Below are 15,881 nucleotides of genomic sequence, written 5' to 3'. Positions count from 1 at the left end.
GGGGAGGGGCAGAGAGAGAGGGAGACATAGAATCCGAAGCAGGCTCCAGGCTCTGAGCTGTCAGCACAGAGCCCGACATGGGGCTCGAACTCCCGGACCGCGAGATCGTGACCTGGCTGAAGTCGGACGCTTAACCGACTGCGCCACCCAGGCGCCCCAAAAGCACAAATATTTTAACTGAAAATAAAGATTAATGAATGAGAATGAGAAGAATGAAGTTCTTCCTCTGAAACTGTGTAATAATTAGTTTATTCAACCAGCTGGTGGCATATATCATGCACATAATTCCCCTTTGCTATTCTGTTCTATCTCTGCTTCCCGACCAGGTAACACCAAAATCTATTCAAAAATTGCAATGCTGAGTGGCCATAATAATGCAGAAGGTACTCGACAGACATTCTGTATTGGTGCCAGGCAATTGAGAGGAACATGAAAGGTTAGAGAACAACACCCCTGTGGGCCTTCTGGCTATTCCAACTGGAAAACAAACTTATTCTCAAAGTTTAGAAGTGTTAAGGATTCTAAATTACATTTTCTCAAAAGTTTTATTTCGCAAATGATAATTAGAGTTTCAGAACAGCATAAATGCCTATTGAAAACTCAAGCTATAGTTGCAGAAAACTAACATTTCAAATATATCTTTTGTAATAAAAATAGAATAAAATTTTTGGCTACCATCTATTGGATATAAAAGATGTCTCAGGTACTAGTTGGTGCTATATGAAGCACCTGTTTTATGTAACACTCAACAATCTTATGTGAGTCAGCATTTTCCCCTTTTACTGATGAGGAAACTGATGCTTAGAGTAGTTAAGTAGTTTGCTGGACATCACATGGTTAGGAAGTCACCTAAGTCTGCGTTCAACTCTAGGCCTGCTTGGTTTCATAGTCCACTCTCAATAATATAGGCTGCTGCTTTGCAAGACCCATCATAAGATAGAAACTGCTTGCTAGGAATGATGTGGTCTGGCAGATACAGAGTTCAGATGCAGAGATGTTACAACATCTGGGTTACTGCAGTGTTTTGTAGAGAAATCAGGGCAGAATATCTAAAAATGGTTCCTGGCCAGCTATAACAAAATGTATGCTTTTAGTAATTGTACAAAACCAGTTAACTATCATGATAGCATGTACATGGAAAACGCTTCCAAATGTCAACTTGGACTTTAAAGTGTCAACTAATAACAGCATGAACAAAACTACTTCACTCCATTTGCTTAAGAAAAGGCATTTCTCTTCTAAGAACTAGGAACTGGAAAAAAAATATGCTTATAATACTTGTCTGTTGGTATGGATATTCTAAGTCAGGTGCTCATAGATTAGAGTTTAGCTCACTTTGGGTCCTAGCTATATAGGTGAGGTTCCTACATTTCACACATGCCCAATGTTGGCAGTTCCCGAACCACTCACCTCTTTCTGTTCTTCATCCTCATCCTCTTCCCCTCAGTACCTCAGTCGACTGATGTCAAGCCTTTGGTTTATTGACTGACCTCCCCCCGCCCCTACTTTTTTCCTGTTTTTTGTCAGAAAACCAGAAAAATGCTCATCACAGCACTTAAGCTGAGAGTTCTTTGGACAATATCCTTTTGGCTTCGCAGGCTCCAACCAAGGATCCCTGTTCCCAACAATGCTTGAAAAAGAATATGAATTTTCACATTTGCACAAGAATAATTTTATATATAAGCTTATATATAAGTTATGTCTTTCCTTTATGGAATACTGAATTTAATTCTCTTATGGCCAAAACCAAAACTTACCTTTGGAAATCAGCAACCAACTTGACATCAGCTATGACCATCTTATGTTCAATAATCATGTGCTTCAGAAGTTTGTCTTGTTCATCCATAGGAAAATGTTCTTCACAGAAAATACAAGGCACAGATGGAGAACCTTCTAAAGCGGTGGTGCCACCTGGACTTTCTGGCAGGGAAAGCGGCTCCAGGATACAATCCTTACTGTCTGGGAGAGAGAAAAAGCAAAAGCAAGGAAAAAGAAAAAAAAAAAAGAAAAGAAAAGAAAAGAAAAAAAAGAAAAAGCTGTAATCAGCTCTTTAGAAGGATGATTTCTTACCTCCTGCATTAAAAGGAAAAATCCACAGTGCCACAGTGCCAGAGAACAAGATATTTTATTATCATTTTAAGTAGATTCTGCAACCTAGAGGCAGGGAGTTGTGCAAAGCAGCTCCAACTCCCCATTTGCCGGCTTGAATGGGGGAAACCCATTTGTCAGAGCAGCTGTTCAGGCATTCTTGGACACTGGCCAGCGGCAGCAATTCCGGGGGTACTTGCAAGGGGAAGGCTGCAACATGCTGGGTTAAGGTTCTATGGCCCAATTGTGACCTATGGCTGATAGTCATCACACTATGGGAAGTAAATGGTATATTCTGAGGCTCCAGATGATACCAGGCCAGTCTTTTAAGCTGCTTCCTGTTGCACCTGCAAACTCTTTCCTGTTTGATTATCTGTCACGTGCAAAGAAGACAGCTCTCACATTGGGTTGACATAGCATGTGCTGGGTGGCCCAGGTGGTAATTTTTGATGTTGATTTATGTCTACCATTCGCCTGTTACACAATTATGTATCTTAATTCAAGTTCTTATGAACAAAGAGATGAGTGATCATTTACTAGACATACACGGTAAACATTTTTTTCTGTGTATATTATTCATTTTCCTAACATCACCTATGGTATCTTTGAGAGGTGAGCTGTGTAAGATCTATAGCTCTGAACTCATGCCTCAAACCACCGCCAGGTGTGTCAGGAGCCCTCTTCAATGCTCCAGGGGGAAAGACTGGATCGGTCACCTTTAGCTGGCAATTGAGTAGTTAGTAACTGGGCAACTAGCATAAGACATTTAGCATCTGAGGAAGGGCAGGAAACCTTCATAAAGAAAGACAGTTATACCACAGAAAAGCCTTTGGAATTATCTTACTGTTAATTTTATTTCTTGTTTTTATCTTACTTTAACTTGTTTCTAACGGCCTTCTTAATTGCATAATTCACTGAATCAGTTAATGTTGCACTGCTGACCATGGCCTGAGAACTGGACAAGCATTCATTCACTCACTTAACGAAAATCAGCTGAGTATCTACTGAGTGCTGGTCTTTTCTGCTTAACGTTGCATGACATGATTCTTATCATCAAGGCTAAAGTGATTGCAATTTGTTAGACGGTACAAATAAGTTTAAAGAATAAAGAGAGAGAGACGGAAAATGTATAGGGTCTATGGGAGCATGGGGACAGAAGAGTCAACTGAGCTGGAGTGGGAAGGTGTCCCAACGGACATGTCCTCTAATACATCACTCACAATACTCTGCTCATATTAAAGTATGCTAAATTAAATTTTTATGTTAGTTCCATAAAATTATTTAATACCAGAAAAGGTGGAAATAGGGTATACATGACAACGGAGAGAATCTTTAAAAACGTATAAGCACTTTAGAAGCAATATTAACAAAAGTGATGTTACCAACAATTATATTTATTAAATTACATAATGGAAGCAAGGAGTTCTGAACTTCTACAGTTCTTCAGTTGTAGGTTATATCCTTCAGTTGTAGGTTAAATTCTGTAGGAACTTAACTCTCATGCTAAAAATAAGACAGGGAAAGAGAAATAGGTAATAAACAAATGAAACTCTGTATTTTACATCCACTAGAACAGGACAACAAAAGACAGCATATATTCTAAATAGAGGTACCATTAGTAAACATTACATACCATCTAGAAAATAACAGGTACTGTCTTACACCCTTCTCCCCAAATTTGAATGATATGTGTAAATTCATTTTGCCTGATTGCAGAAAACAATGTATTAATCATCACCAATAGCAAGAGCTAACATTACTAGGTATCTGATATTTGTAAACTACCCTAGCAAAGGGCTTCAGGGCATTTTCTCAATTAATTCTCGCTACCTTATTCAGTTGGTACTATTATAACCCTCATCTTCCAGATCAGATTACTCAGAAAAGTTAAATCAAGTGGCCTAAACACACATAGCAAGTTAAGCCTAAATTAAAACACGACATTATTCTGCCTCTAGTTCCAAAAGGCATTTTCCCCAAATCTGTGTTTTTCTGTAATGTGTATATTCAGTGCCTTTTTGAATTGGTACGTATTTATAAGTCACGCTGAATCTATGCATTCTGCCAGTGTCCTGCCGTGTCCCTGATACTAGTTCCACCAGCAACTCTTACACAAATCTCAGTAGCCCACATCCTCCAAAAACCACTGGGTACAGTTTATCTCTGTCACTGTATTCTTTCCTAATGTTTCAGTACAAACTCTCTAATCTTCTTCCGAGGTTCATTCCTCCTCCCTTTTGTATGTTCAAGGCCCAGTTTCTCTTTCTTCAAATTATTTCTAAGAGAATGAAACTAAATGTTCATACATGGTAGAACCAAACAGCGTGTGGTTACTGTAAAGGCATACAGGAACAAAATCGTAAGTATGCGAATTTCATGTATGAGGAACCTGTGGTTTAGGAGATACTAAGTCATATCTGGGAACTCGAGTTACTATGTAATTCAGAGAATAAAAATTTTAATAGAACATTTTTGGACAAGATTTTAGTCCTGACTCCTTAATCATTTAGCATCATGTTCAAATTTACGACAGCAGTGATCAAAAGAAGTAGTTTGTTTACCTATGTCTTTCTTTCCCCACTTCAGACTGTTAATCGCTGGAAGGCAAGATGAGTCCTGGTCATCTTTAATTACCTGGCATGCACACTGTGTTACTGCATCATGACTGCCACTGCCACTGTGGGTTAATTCTGTGCCAGGCACTGTTAAGCCCTTTACATGTACATTATTAACGCAATTAACCTTCACAATAACCCTATGACAGAGCTTCCATTTCTTTTCCTATTTTATAGTTGAAAAAACTGAGGCACTTAGAGACTAAGTGACTTTCCCCAGACAGCTAGTAAATGGTGGAGCGGGGATTTGAATCCAAGCGGTCTGGCTTAAGCATGAGCACTCTTACCCTACACGTAACACTGAGGAAGTTGGACGTTTTCCTGTAGGAAGTAGAGCCACTCCTATGTTTACACTGATTTGGGGAGAATGGGTTGTGAGACATAAGTCTCCAGATGGGGAGACTGGCAGTTGGGAGACTACTGCAGTGTCCAGGTTGGAGGCAGCCATGTTAGCAGTGCTTGGAGGGAATGGAGAGAGGGGAGGATGCAGAGATTGCAGCGACAGTTCTTGATTACTGGTTGGCCAGAGGGAGTGAAGAAGCCTGGGATGCCTTTTAAGATTCCGGCAGGGGAGGCTGTATGAATGACGGGCACCAATCACCACTTTAGGAATGCATGTGTAGAGGCACTTTTTTGTTCTGTGAGAAGGACAGATAATGAGTAAAGCTTTAGAAGAGCTCAGGTAATCTGCTCCAAAGTTAAACATTCCTGACATGGATTTTGGACAAGGGCAGGAGTGACTGGAGTCTCATGTGATGCATTTACGTTATTTTCTTTGTTTGCCAGCAACCCTCCTCCTCCAGTCCTCTTGAGGGTTTGACTCACTCCATCTCTCCATGCCCAACAATAGCAAATATCCCTATTACAATTAATTATTTACATGTATATCTGTGCCCCTCGGGTAGTATGGTAACACCTCAGGTCAAGGACTAAATCTTGTTTTCATATCTCTGGTGTACACTATAGTCCCTGAAACGTACATGGTATTTGATATGTGCTTGAAAAAATGAATAAGACCAGAGATACCTAAAACTAGAGTTATACCTTTGACTCAGCTTTCAGGTAAGTTCTATTTCAGGGAACACCTGTGGCTGTCTGTATTTAGGGGAACTTCTTCTGCCTCAGATTGAGAGCAGTCCAGAACAATTATAGCCAAATCTTTAGTACTGTGGGCCTTGGTATAATGAACCCACTGGTAATAAATAATGATGTAAAAATTATACTAAATTCTAATAACAAGTATTACTGAGTGTAATAAAAGTATGTGAGGTTTATTTAGGGATTTTTAACTTCCTTTTTTATTTTTCACCCATGCTTACCAGTAAACAGAGACAAGTTGCATTTGGAACGCAGAGTAAGTGATACCACTCTGGCAGAGGATGTTTCTATAGCAAAGGCCTGAACTCAAGTATATATTTTACTTTAGAGCAATGGTTTCCAAATCTGGAGTGCTTTTTAAAAAGTAATGATTTCAAGGCCTTATTGTTAGACTGACGAAATATAACTTTTACCGAGCAGTAATTCCTAAACTCAAGTCTGGGGATCAATGGTTCAAGGAATGATTCCAAAGGGATTGTGGACATCCTGATCATACATTAGAGTATGGGTATTTTGAACTCACAGCAAGTCTGTAAATCAGGAACAGGGCCTGGTGGCAAAGCTTACTTGATAGCGTATTCTGTCCTAAAGAGAGCCTCTCAAACTCTAAGCACTGTGTCAGCATAAACAACTTAGTATGATTTGTCTAACAGGTTGTTTATTTCTAGCTGTCATCATAAGAATCATAGTTACACCTTACCATGTGGTAAAAAAATAAATACAGAAATATAGATTTTTTTTTTGCTACAGTGACCTTGAACTCGAAAAGGCAAAAGGAAATAAACTCTATCTAGCTCCTTTCAGCAAAGAGGCAAAGCATCTTGAAAATTCTGGCCCCATATCTGCTTCACACATTTGTTACAAATTAACAACAACAAATTATCTGCTCTAGTTCTCACTTTGAACAGCAACTCTGTTTAAATGAACTGTGAAAAATACCATCTCAAGAGAGCTGAATTTTTGAGGAGATCCTATGCTGATTGTGAACAATTTTATTGACTCTGGCTAAGATCCTCAAAGAACCACATTATTATTCTAAGATCATGCTTCTCAAACTTTTAACATGCTTATAATTCACCTGGAGACTTTGTTAAAGTGTAGATCCTGATTCAGGAGGTGTGGTGACTGGGGAAACATGCCAATCCAATCTCCTGTCACTATGAGCATAATTGAAATATAGTCTCAGGTGCTGTGCTCTGAAATCCTACTTGCACTGAAGCCAAGCTTTCCACATGCTGCTCTCAGTAAATGATTAGAGCCAGCAGAAATGGTAACGCAGGCTCATTCCTGTGAGAGAGAGAATTTCACTGACATATGACAGTGGCTGAGGACTCTCAGCAGCTTGCCAGAACTGTGCTTACTTACAACTGTGTTGCCGTCTGAGACTACTCCACTGCCCTTCCTTCCCTCTTTCCTTCACAGGGGTCAGACCTACATTGCTACCTTCTCCAGCACTCTCTCCCTTTTCCGTCCTCTGGTGTCTTCTCCCCAAATCTCTTACATGTCAAATCCCATCTTGCTGTGTGCTTCTTGGAGGACATGAACTAACAAAGTAGGTCTAGGAGGTAAAAAGTCTTGAAATTCTGCATGTCTGAGTTTCCAGGTGATGTCAGTCTGCTTATCCACAATCATACTTTGAGTAGTAAGGTTCTATTTAGGGAACAAACCAGTCATGAATTCATATTTTATCTAAGTGTTAAAATGACAACCCTAGACTTTATAGTGTATCATTCCTGCCAAATAGATAAAAGCTGCTGGTGCTTTGAAGGATAAAGAAGAAGCTTCTGAGGTTTCTGTCCTCCTTAAGTCAAATGAGAAAGAAAAGCCCATATCAACAAATAATTGATGAGCAGGCTTTCAGCCTTCCTTCATGGGGAATTGGAGAACACCTCACACATCACTCCTCCTTTAAGGAAGTACCCACACTTTGCTGTGTACACCACCATAATATCACTGCTAAAACCCTGAAAAAAATATAAAGCGATAATTTGGTGATAAACTTGACCCAGATCAAATAAGTTTAGTTGTGACTCTTATCACACTCTGATAATCTAATTGATAATCATTATAAAAATTGGAATATGAAGATGGGCAGGGTTTTTGTAGTTTTTGTAGTTTTAACTTGCTATAAACAAGCTCCTAATTTCAAAAAAAAAAAAAAAAACCCATTTCCTTTACAGTTGTCCTTTTTTTTTAAATTTTTAAAAAAAATTTTTTTTTTCAACGTTTATTTATTTTTGGGACAGAGAGAGACAGAGCATGAACGGGGGAGGGGCAGAGAGAGAGGGAGACACAGAATCAGAAACAGGCTCCAAGCTCTGAGCCATCAGCCCAGAGCCCGACGCGGGTCTCGAACTCACGGACCGCGAGATCGTGACCTGGCTGAAGTCGGACGCTTAACCGACTGCGCCACCCAGGCGCCCCTACAGTTGTCCTTTATTATATTAGTGTAATTTCTTTGATGATAATTTTCTTTAGTATCTTATCAACTCTGGATATTTTCACGCCTGTTCTCTAAGCTTTTGATTAGAACATATCTTTCCATAGGACTCCAATGCCTACTCATTTATTGTATCTTAGTTTTATTCTGGAAGTAAAACTTAAGAAGTAACTTTTATTTCTAAGTTCTTGAGGGTACTTCTCACTTAAACTAAAAACATGGCTTTCTACTTCCTAAGTAAGTCTGTCCCTTAATTTCTAAGAGTGTGCCCCCTAACAGATGCATTTGGAAAATGGAAAAGATTGGTTTAGTCTTCTTAACCGCAATCTATCTCTAAAGCTCAGAGTAAGAACATAAGACCCTTATGTAAATACCCTTGGGCTAATAATTTATTATGTAAATTATTGTGGCCTGATATTTAAAAAATTAATTTACTATACAAGCACTAAGACTAGGGGAATACGGGAAAGGGAGATGAACTTAGGTGAGCATTGTTATACATTCTTGACACCACTGAGACTGCTGATGAAGGTGTGCTGAATTAGTACCCTCAAATATAGCTGGCAGGTTTGCCACAGCCTTTGGTATGGAAACAGGGTTATAAACACATTCAACCCTTAAACCTAATAAGCGCTTTGCCTAGAAATTTAAGGAGCTAATTTAACACAAGCAAAAACCTGTAAAAATGTTATTACAACATCACCTATAAAGCAAAGTAATAGAAACCACCTAGGCGTCATGCAAATGAAAAGCAGTTCTTTAAAATATGGCATGTATGTGCTGTGTATTATGCACGTGCTAAATGACAATTATGAAGACAATGGAGAAATATTGTAAAACATGTTTGAAATTTATTAAAAAGAGCTTAATCCACAATGAACTGCACACAATTCCTCACACACACACAAACATACATGTACATACACCCACATATAAGTACAAGGCTTGAAAGAAAATATACAAAAAGAAAAACTATGAGAGATTTTTCTCTACAACCAACTTTCCCTAACACTGAAAATTTTTGAAATAAAAAGCATGTCTTCTGACAAGTTACTCAATGTGACTGTGACAGATAAAATTAAGAGAAAGAAATAAAGCAAGTATAATTTTATTTGGCTACTAAGTCTTGACATTTTAAGATGAAAAATTTTGATTACATTTATCATTTAAAAAGTGATCACCTGCTATGCACAAAGTGTATGCTAGACACTATCAAAACTACAAAGATTATTAATATAGAATCCCTATCCTGAAGAAACTGTTAGTCTAGAGGAAAATATGAGACAACTATACAAATAATTATAATACTATTCAACATATGCAAAGTTGAGGGTTAAGGGATATGGAAGGAAAAAACCTCAAATCAGGATAAATGAAAGAGAATCTTCATGGAGTCTTCTTGAAATGGTAAAGAATTCCAGCAAGTATATATATAGATAGTTAAAAAATCAAAATAGTCCAATTAGTGCTAGAGTGTACGTAGGAAAAGGCAGCAAGAGTAGATGGATCACATGTTGGTGCACCTTAATGCTGGTCCAAAGATTTATATTTAAATTTGGAAGTGGTGAGGAGATTCAGAAGGTCTTTAATTAAGGAAGTAATATAACATATAAGGTCACAAAACAAATCTTAATAAAATGAAAATGCAACAAACTTACAGGATGCCGCAAAAAATAGGACTAATAGGGAAGCTTAGAGCAGCAAATAAGTTAAAAGGAAGAAAGATCTCATAAACAACCTAACTCTGTAACTCAAGGAATTACTCAAAGAAGAACTAAGCTCAATGGTAGCATAAGGGAGGAAATAATAAAGAAGGACAGAATGAAATAAAGAATAGAAAAAAATTAACAAAATTAAGAGTTGTTTTGAAAAAGTAAACAAAATTGACACACCTTTAGCTAGACTAAGAAAAAAAGAGAAAAGACTCAAAATCAGGTATGAAAGAAGGGGAAATTATAACTGATACCACAGAAATACAAGGATCACAGGAAATGGCCATGAATAATAATATGCCAGCAAATTCGGTAACTTAGAAGAAATGGATAAATTCCTAGAAACATACAACCTGTCAAAACTGAACCATGAAGAAATAGAAAATCCGAATAGACTTATGAAGTGATTGAATCAGTAATAAAAAAAAAACCTTCTAACAAAGAAAAGCTAAGGAACAGATAAATTCACAGGAGAATCTACCAAACATTTAAAGAAGATGTAGTGCTAATCCTTCTCCAAAACATAAAAGAGGAGGGAATACCCCCAAACCTGACCAAAATCAGACAAAGACATTACAAGAAAAATAAAATATCCCCAATGAATACACATGCAAAATCCTCAACAAAACACTATCCAAATTCAACAGCGCATTAAAAGGATTATACATCATAACCAAGTGGGACTTAACCCTGGGAGGCAAGAATGGTTCAGTATATGAATATCAAATCAATACAATACACCACATTAGCAGAATGAAAGATAAAAATCACATGATCATCTTAATAGATGCAGAAAAAGAATTGGACAAAATTCAACATCCTTTCATGATAAAAATACTCAACAAATTAGGAAAAGACAAACACTTCCCCAACATAAAGAAGACTATATGAAAAGCTCACAGTTAACAACATATTCGACTGTGAAAAACTGAAAACTTTCCCTCAAGATCAGTAAGAAGACAAGGATGCTCACTTTTGCCACTTCTATTTAACAGAATACTGGATGTTCTAGCAAGAGTAATTAGGCAAGAAAAAATAAAAGGCATCCAAATCAGAGAAAAAGTAAAACCATCTGTTTGCAGATGTCATGATTTTATATATAGTCTACCAAAGATTTTACACACACACACACACACACACACACACACACACACACCATTGCTTATAACTAATAAACAAATTCAGGCAACTTGCAGGATACAAAATCTATAAGCAAATATCAACTGTGTTTCCTGAAGACACAGACTAGACATAATGCCAAGATGGAGGTATTCACTTCAAAAGAAACAACAAGAAGAGGTCACAGCCAGGGATCTAATCAAAACAGATATAAGTAATATGCCTGAACCAGAATTTAAAACAACAATCATTAAGATAGTAGCTGGGCTTGAGACTAGCATAGAAAACACCAGGGAGTCCCTTACCTCAGAGATTAAAGACTTAAAAACTAGTGAGGCTGAAATAAAAAATGCTGCAACAGAGATGTAAAACTGACTGGATGTAATGACCACAAAAATGGAAGAATGAGAGGAATGAATAAGTGATATAGAAGATAAGATTATAGAAAATAATGAAGCTGAAAAGAAGAGGGAAAGAAAAATACTGGATAACAAATGTAGACTTGGGGAACTCACTGACTCCATAAAGCATAATAATATTCATATCACAGTAGTCCTAGAAGAAGGGAACGAAAAGAGGGTAGAAGCTTTATTTGAGCAAATTATAGCTGAAAACTTCCCTAATCTGGGGAAGGAAACAAATATCCAAACCCAGGAGGGACAGAGAACTCCCACCACAATCAATAAAGCAGGCCAACAGCAAGACATATCATAGTAAAATTTGCAAAATACAGAGGTAAGGAAAGAATTCTGAAAGCAGCAAGGAAAAAGAAATCCCTAACCTACAATGGAAGACAAAATAAGTATAGCAGCAGATCTGTCCGCAGAAACTTGGCAGGCCAGAAGGGAGTGGCATGATATATTCAACTTGCTAAATGGTAAAAATATGCAGCCAAAAATACTTACTCCAGCAAGGCTGTTATTCAAAATAGAAGGAGAGATGAAGAGTTTCCCAAACAAACAAAAACCAAAGAAGTTCATGACCACTAAACCAGCCCGTCAAGAAATATTAAAGGGGATTCATTGAGTGGAAAAGAAAGACTGAAAACAACAAAGACTAGAAAGGAACAGAGAAAATCTCCAGAAACACCAACTTTACAGGTAATACAATGACACTAAATTCATATCTATTAATTAATAAGCACCCTGAATGTAAATGGACTAAATGCTCCAATCAAAAGACACAGGGTATCAGAACGGATAAAAAAACCCCAAGATCCATGTATATGTTGTCTAGAAGAGACTCATTTTAGACCTAAAGACATCTGCATGTTGAAAGTGAGGGGATGGAGAACCACTTATCATGCTAATGGACATCAAAAGAAAGCCAGAATAGCCATACTTAAATCAGACAAATTAGATTTTAAATCAAAGACTGTAACAAGAGATGAAGAAGGGCACTATAGCATAATAAAGGAGTCTATCCAACAAGAAGATCTAACAACTGTAAATATTTATGCCCCCAACGTGAAACACCCAAATAAATGTCAATTAATAACAACATAAAGAGACTCATCAATAACAACACAATTAACAGTGGGGACTTTAACACCCCACTTACAGTAATGGACAGACCATCTAAGCAGAAAATTGAAAGCAAACAATGGCTTTGAATGACACACTGGACCAGATGGACTTAACAGATATATTAAGAATATTTCATCCTAAAGCAGGAGAATACACATTCTTTCTGAGTGCACATGGAACATTCTCCAGAACAGATCACACACTGGGTCAGGCCTCAACAAGTACAAAAACACTGGGATCATACCATACATACTTTCAGAAGACAATGCTATGAAACTTGAAGTCAACCACAAGAAAAAATTTGGAAAGATCACCAATACGTGGAAGTTAAAGAACACCCTACTAAAGAATAGGATAATCAGGAAATTAAAGAATAAATAAATACATCGAAGCAAATGAAAATGAAAACACGACAGTCTCTTCAGAAGAGAGAAGTATACAGCAATACAGGTCTACCACAAGACTTTTTCACCTCAAACATACAACCTAACCTTACACCTAAAGGAGCTAGAAAAGGGACAGTAAATGAAGCCTAAGGCCAGCAGAAGGGAAATAAACATTAGAGCAGAAATAAATGCTATAGAAACAACAACAAAAAAACCCCAGTAAAACAGATCAATGCAACTAGGAGCTTGTTCTTTGAAAGAATTAATAAATTGAAAACCCCCTAGCCAGATTTATCAACAAGAAAAAAGGACTCAAAATCAAGAATGAAAGAGGAGAGATCACAACCAATACCACAGAAATATAAAGAACTGTAAGAGAAGGTTGTGAAAAATTATATGTCAACAAATTGGGCAAACTGGAAGAAATAGATAAATTCCCAGAAAGATATAAAATACCCAAACTGGGGCGCCTGGGTGGTTCAGTCAGTTAACCGTCCGACTTCGGCTCAGGTCGTGATCTCACATTTGAGCCCCGCTTCAGGCTCTGTGCGGACAGCTCAGAGCCTGGAGCCTGCTTCAGATTCTGTGTCTCCCTCTCTCTCTGCTCCTCCCCTATTCGTGTTTCTCTCTCTCCCTCTCAAAAATAAATGAACATTAAAAAAATTAATAAAAAAATACCAAAAGGTAAACAGGAAGAAATAGAAAATTTGAACAGACCCATAACCAGCAAAGAAATTAAATCAGTAAACAAAAATCTCCCAACAAACAAAAGTCCAGGGCCGGATGGCTTCCCAGGGGGAATTCTACCAAACTCTGAAAAAGAGTTAATGCTTATTCTTCTCAAACTGTTCCAAAAAAATAGAAGTGAAAGGAAAGCTTCTAAACTTACCCTATGAAGCTAGCATTACCTTGATTCTAAAACCAAAGACCCCACTAAAAAGGAGAATTATAGGCTAATATCCCTGATGAACATGGACACAAAAATTCTCAACAAGATACTAGCAAATTGAATCCAATAATACACTAAAAGAATTATTCACCACAATTAAGTGGGATTTATTCCTCGGCTGCAAGCATGGTTTGATATTTGCAAATCAATGTTATATATCACATTAATAAAAGAAAGGATAAGGACAATATGATCCTCTCAATAGATGAAGAAACAGCACTTGACAAAGTAGAGTACCCTTTCTTGGTAAAAATCCCCAACAAAGTAGGGATAGAGGGAACATACCTAAACATTATAAAGGCCATATGTGAAAGACCCACAGCTAGTATCATCCTCAATGGGGAAAAAGAGAGCTTTTCTTCTATACTCAGGAACAAGACAGAGATGTTCACTCTCCACTGTTAATTTACCATAATACTGGAAGTCCTAGCCTCAGCAATCAGACAACAAAAAGAAATAAAAGGCATCCAAACTGGCAAGGAACAAGTCAAACTTTCACTGTTTGCAGGCGACATGATACTCTCTGAAGAAAACATAAGAGTCCACCAAAAAATTGCTAGAATTGATATATGAATTCAGCAAAGTTTCAGGACACAAAATCAACATACAGAAATCTGTTGCATTATATACACCAATAATGAAACAGCAAAAAGAGAAATCGTAATTGATCCTATTGACAACTGAACCAAAACCCATAGAATACCTGGGAATAAACCTAACCAAAGAGGTAAAAGATCTGTAGTCTGAACACTATAGAACACTTATGAAAGAAACTGAAGAGGACACAAAGAAATGGAAAAACATTAAAACATTCCATGCTCATGGGCTGGAAAAATACTGTTAAAATGTTTGTACTCAACCCAAAACATTCTACACATTTAATGCAATCCCTATCAAAATAACACCAGTATATTTCACAGAGCTAGAACAAACAATCCTAAAATTTGTATGGAACCACAAAAGACCCCAAATAGCCAAAGCAATCTTGAAAAAGAAAAGGAAAGCTGGAGGCATCATAATTCCAGACCAAGCTATATTACAAAGTTGTAGTCATCAAGACAGTATGGTACTGGCAGAAAAACAGACACATAGATCAATGGAACAGAATAGAAAACCTAGAAATGGACCCACAACTATATGGTCAATAATCTTCGACAAAGCAGAAAAGAATATCCAATGGAATAAAGGCAGTTTCTTCAACAGATGGTGTTGGGAAAACTGGACATAACATACAAAAAAAAAAAAAAAAAAAAAAAAGAACCTGGACCACTTTTTACACCATACACAAAATAAATTGAAAATGGATGAAAGACCTAAATGTGGGACAGGAAACCACTGAAATCCTAGAGGAGAACACAGGCAGCAACGTCTTTGACCTCATCTGGAACAACTTCTTACTAAACATGTCACTGGAGGCAAGGAAAACAAAAGCAGAAATGAACCACTGGGACTACATCAGGATAGAAAGCTTCTGCATAGGGAAGGAAACAAAAAACAAAACTAAAGGGAACCTATGGAATGAAAGAAGATATTTGCAAATGTAATATCTGACAAAGGGTTAGTACCTGAAATCTATACAGAACTCAGGAAACTCATAATAAGTAATCCAGTGAAGAAATGGGCAGAAGACATTAATAGACACTTTTCCAAAGAAGACATCCAGATAGCTAAGAGACGCATGAAAAGATGCTCCCTCATCATTAGGGAAATACAAATCAAAACCATGATGAGATACCACCTCACACCTGTCAGAATGGCTAAAATAAACAACTCAGGAAATAACAGATGTTGGCGAGGGTGTGGAGAAAGGGGAACCTTCTTGCACTGTTGGTGGGAATGCAAACTTGTGCAGCCATTCTGAAAAACAATATGGAGGTTTCTCAGAAAGTTAAAAATAGAACCACCCTATGACCCCCCTATTGCACTACTAGGTATTTCTCAAAAGGAT

The 15,881-nt window shown here is 37.4% G+C and overlaps 1 protein-coding gene across 2 annotated transcripts in view; it reads right to left on the bottom strand.

The window, feature by feature from the left end:
* ZNF277 (zinc finger protein 277) overlaps positions 1–15,881 on the bottom strand; it is a 113,104-nt gene that overhangs the window by 43,940 nt on the left and 53,283 nt on the right. Inside the window, exon 2 of one of the 2 annotated variants that reach the window (XM_047095794.1) lies at positions 1,758–1,959. In XM_047095794.1, coding sequence (XP_046951750.1) covers positions 1,758–1,959 — 202 coding nt within the window. The remainder of the gene's footprint in view (positions 1–1,757; positions 1,960–15,881) is intronic. The other variant, XM_047095795.1, reaches the window with a different exon arrangement.

This window comes from Lynx rufus, unplaced genomic scaffold, assembly GCF_022079265.1.
Source record: "Lynx rufus isolate CCGP_SWC_20201006 ecotype Redwood Valley unplaced genomic scaffold, mLynRuf1.p SCAF_4, whole genome shotgun sequence".
Classification (NCBI taxonomy): Eukaryota; Metazoa; Chordata; class Mammalia; order Carnivora; family Felidae; genus Lynx; species Lynx rufus.
The sequence above is the reverse complement of the archived record's forward strand: the minus strand, read 5'-3'. Positions and strand labels throughout refer to the sequence as shown.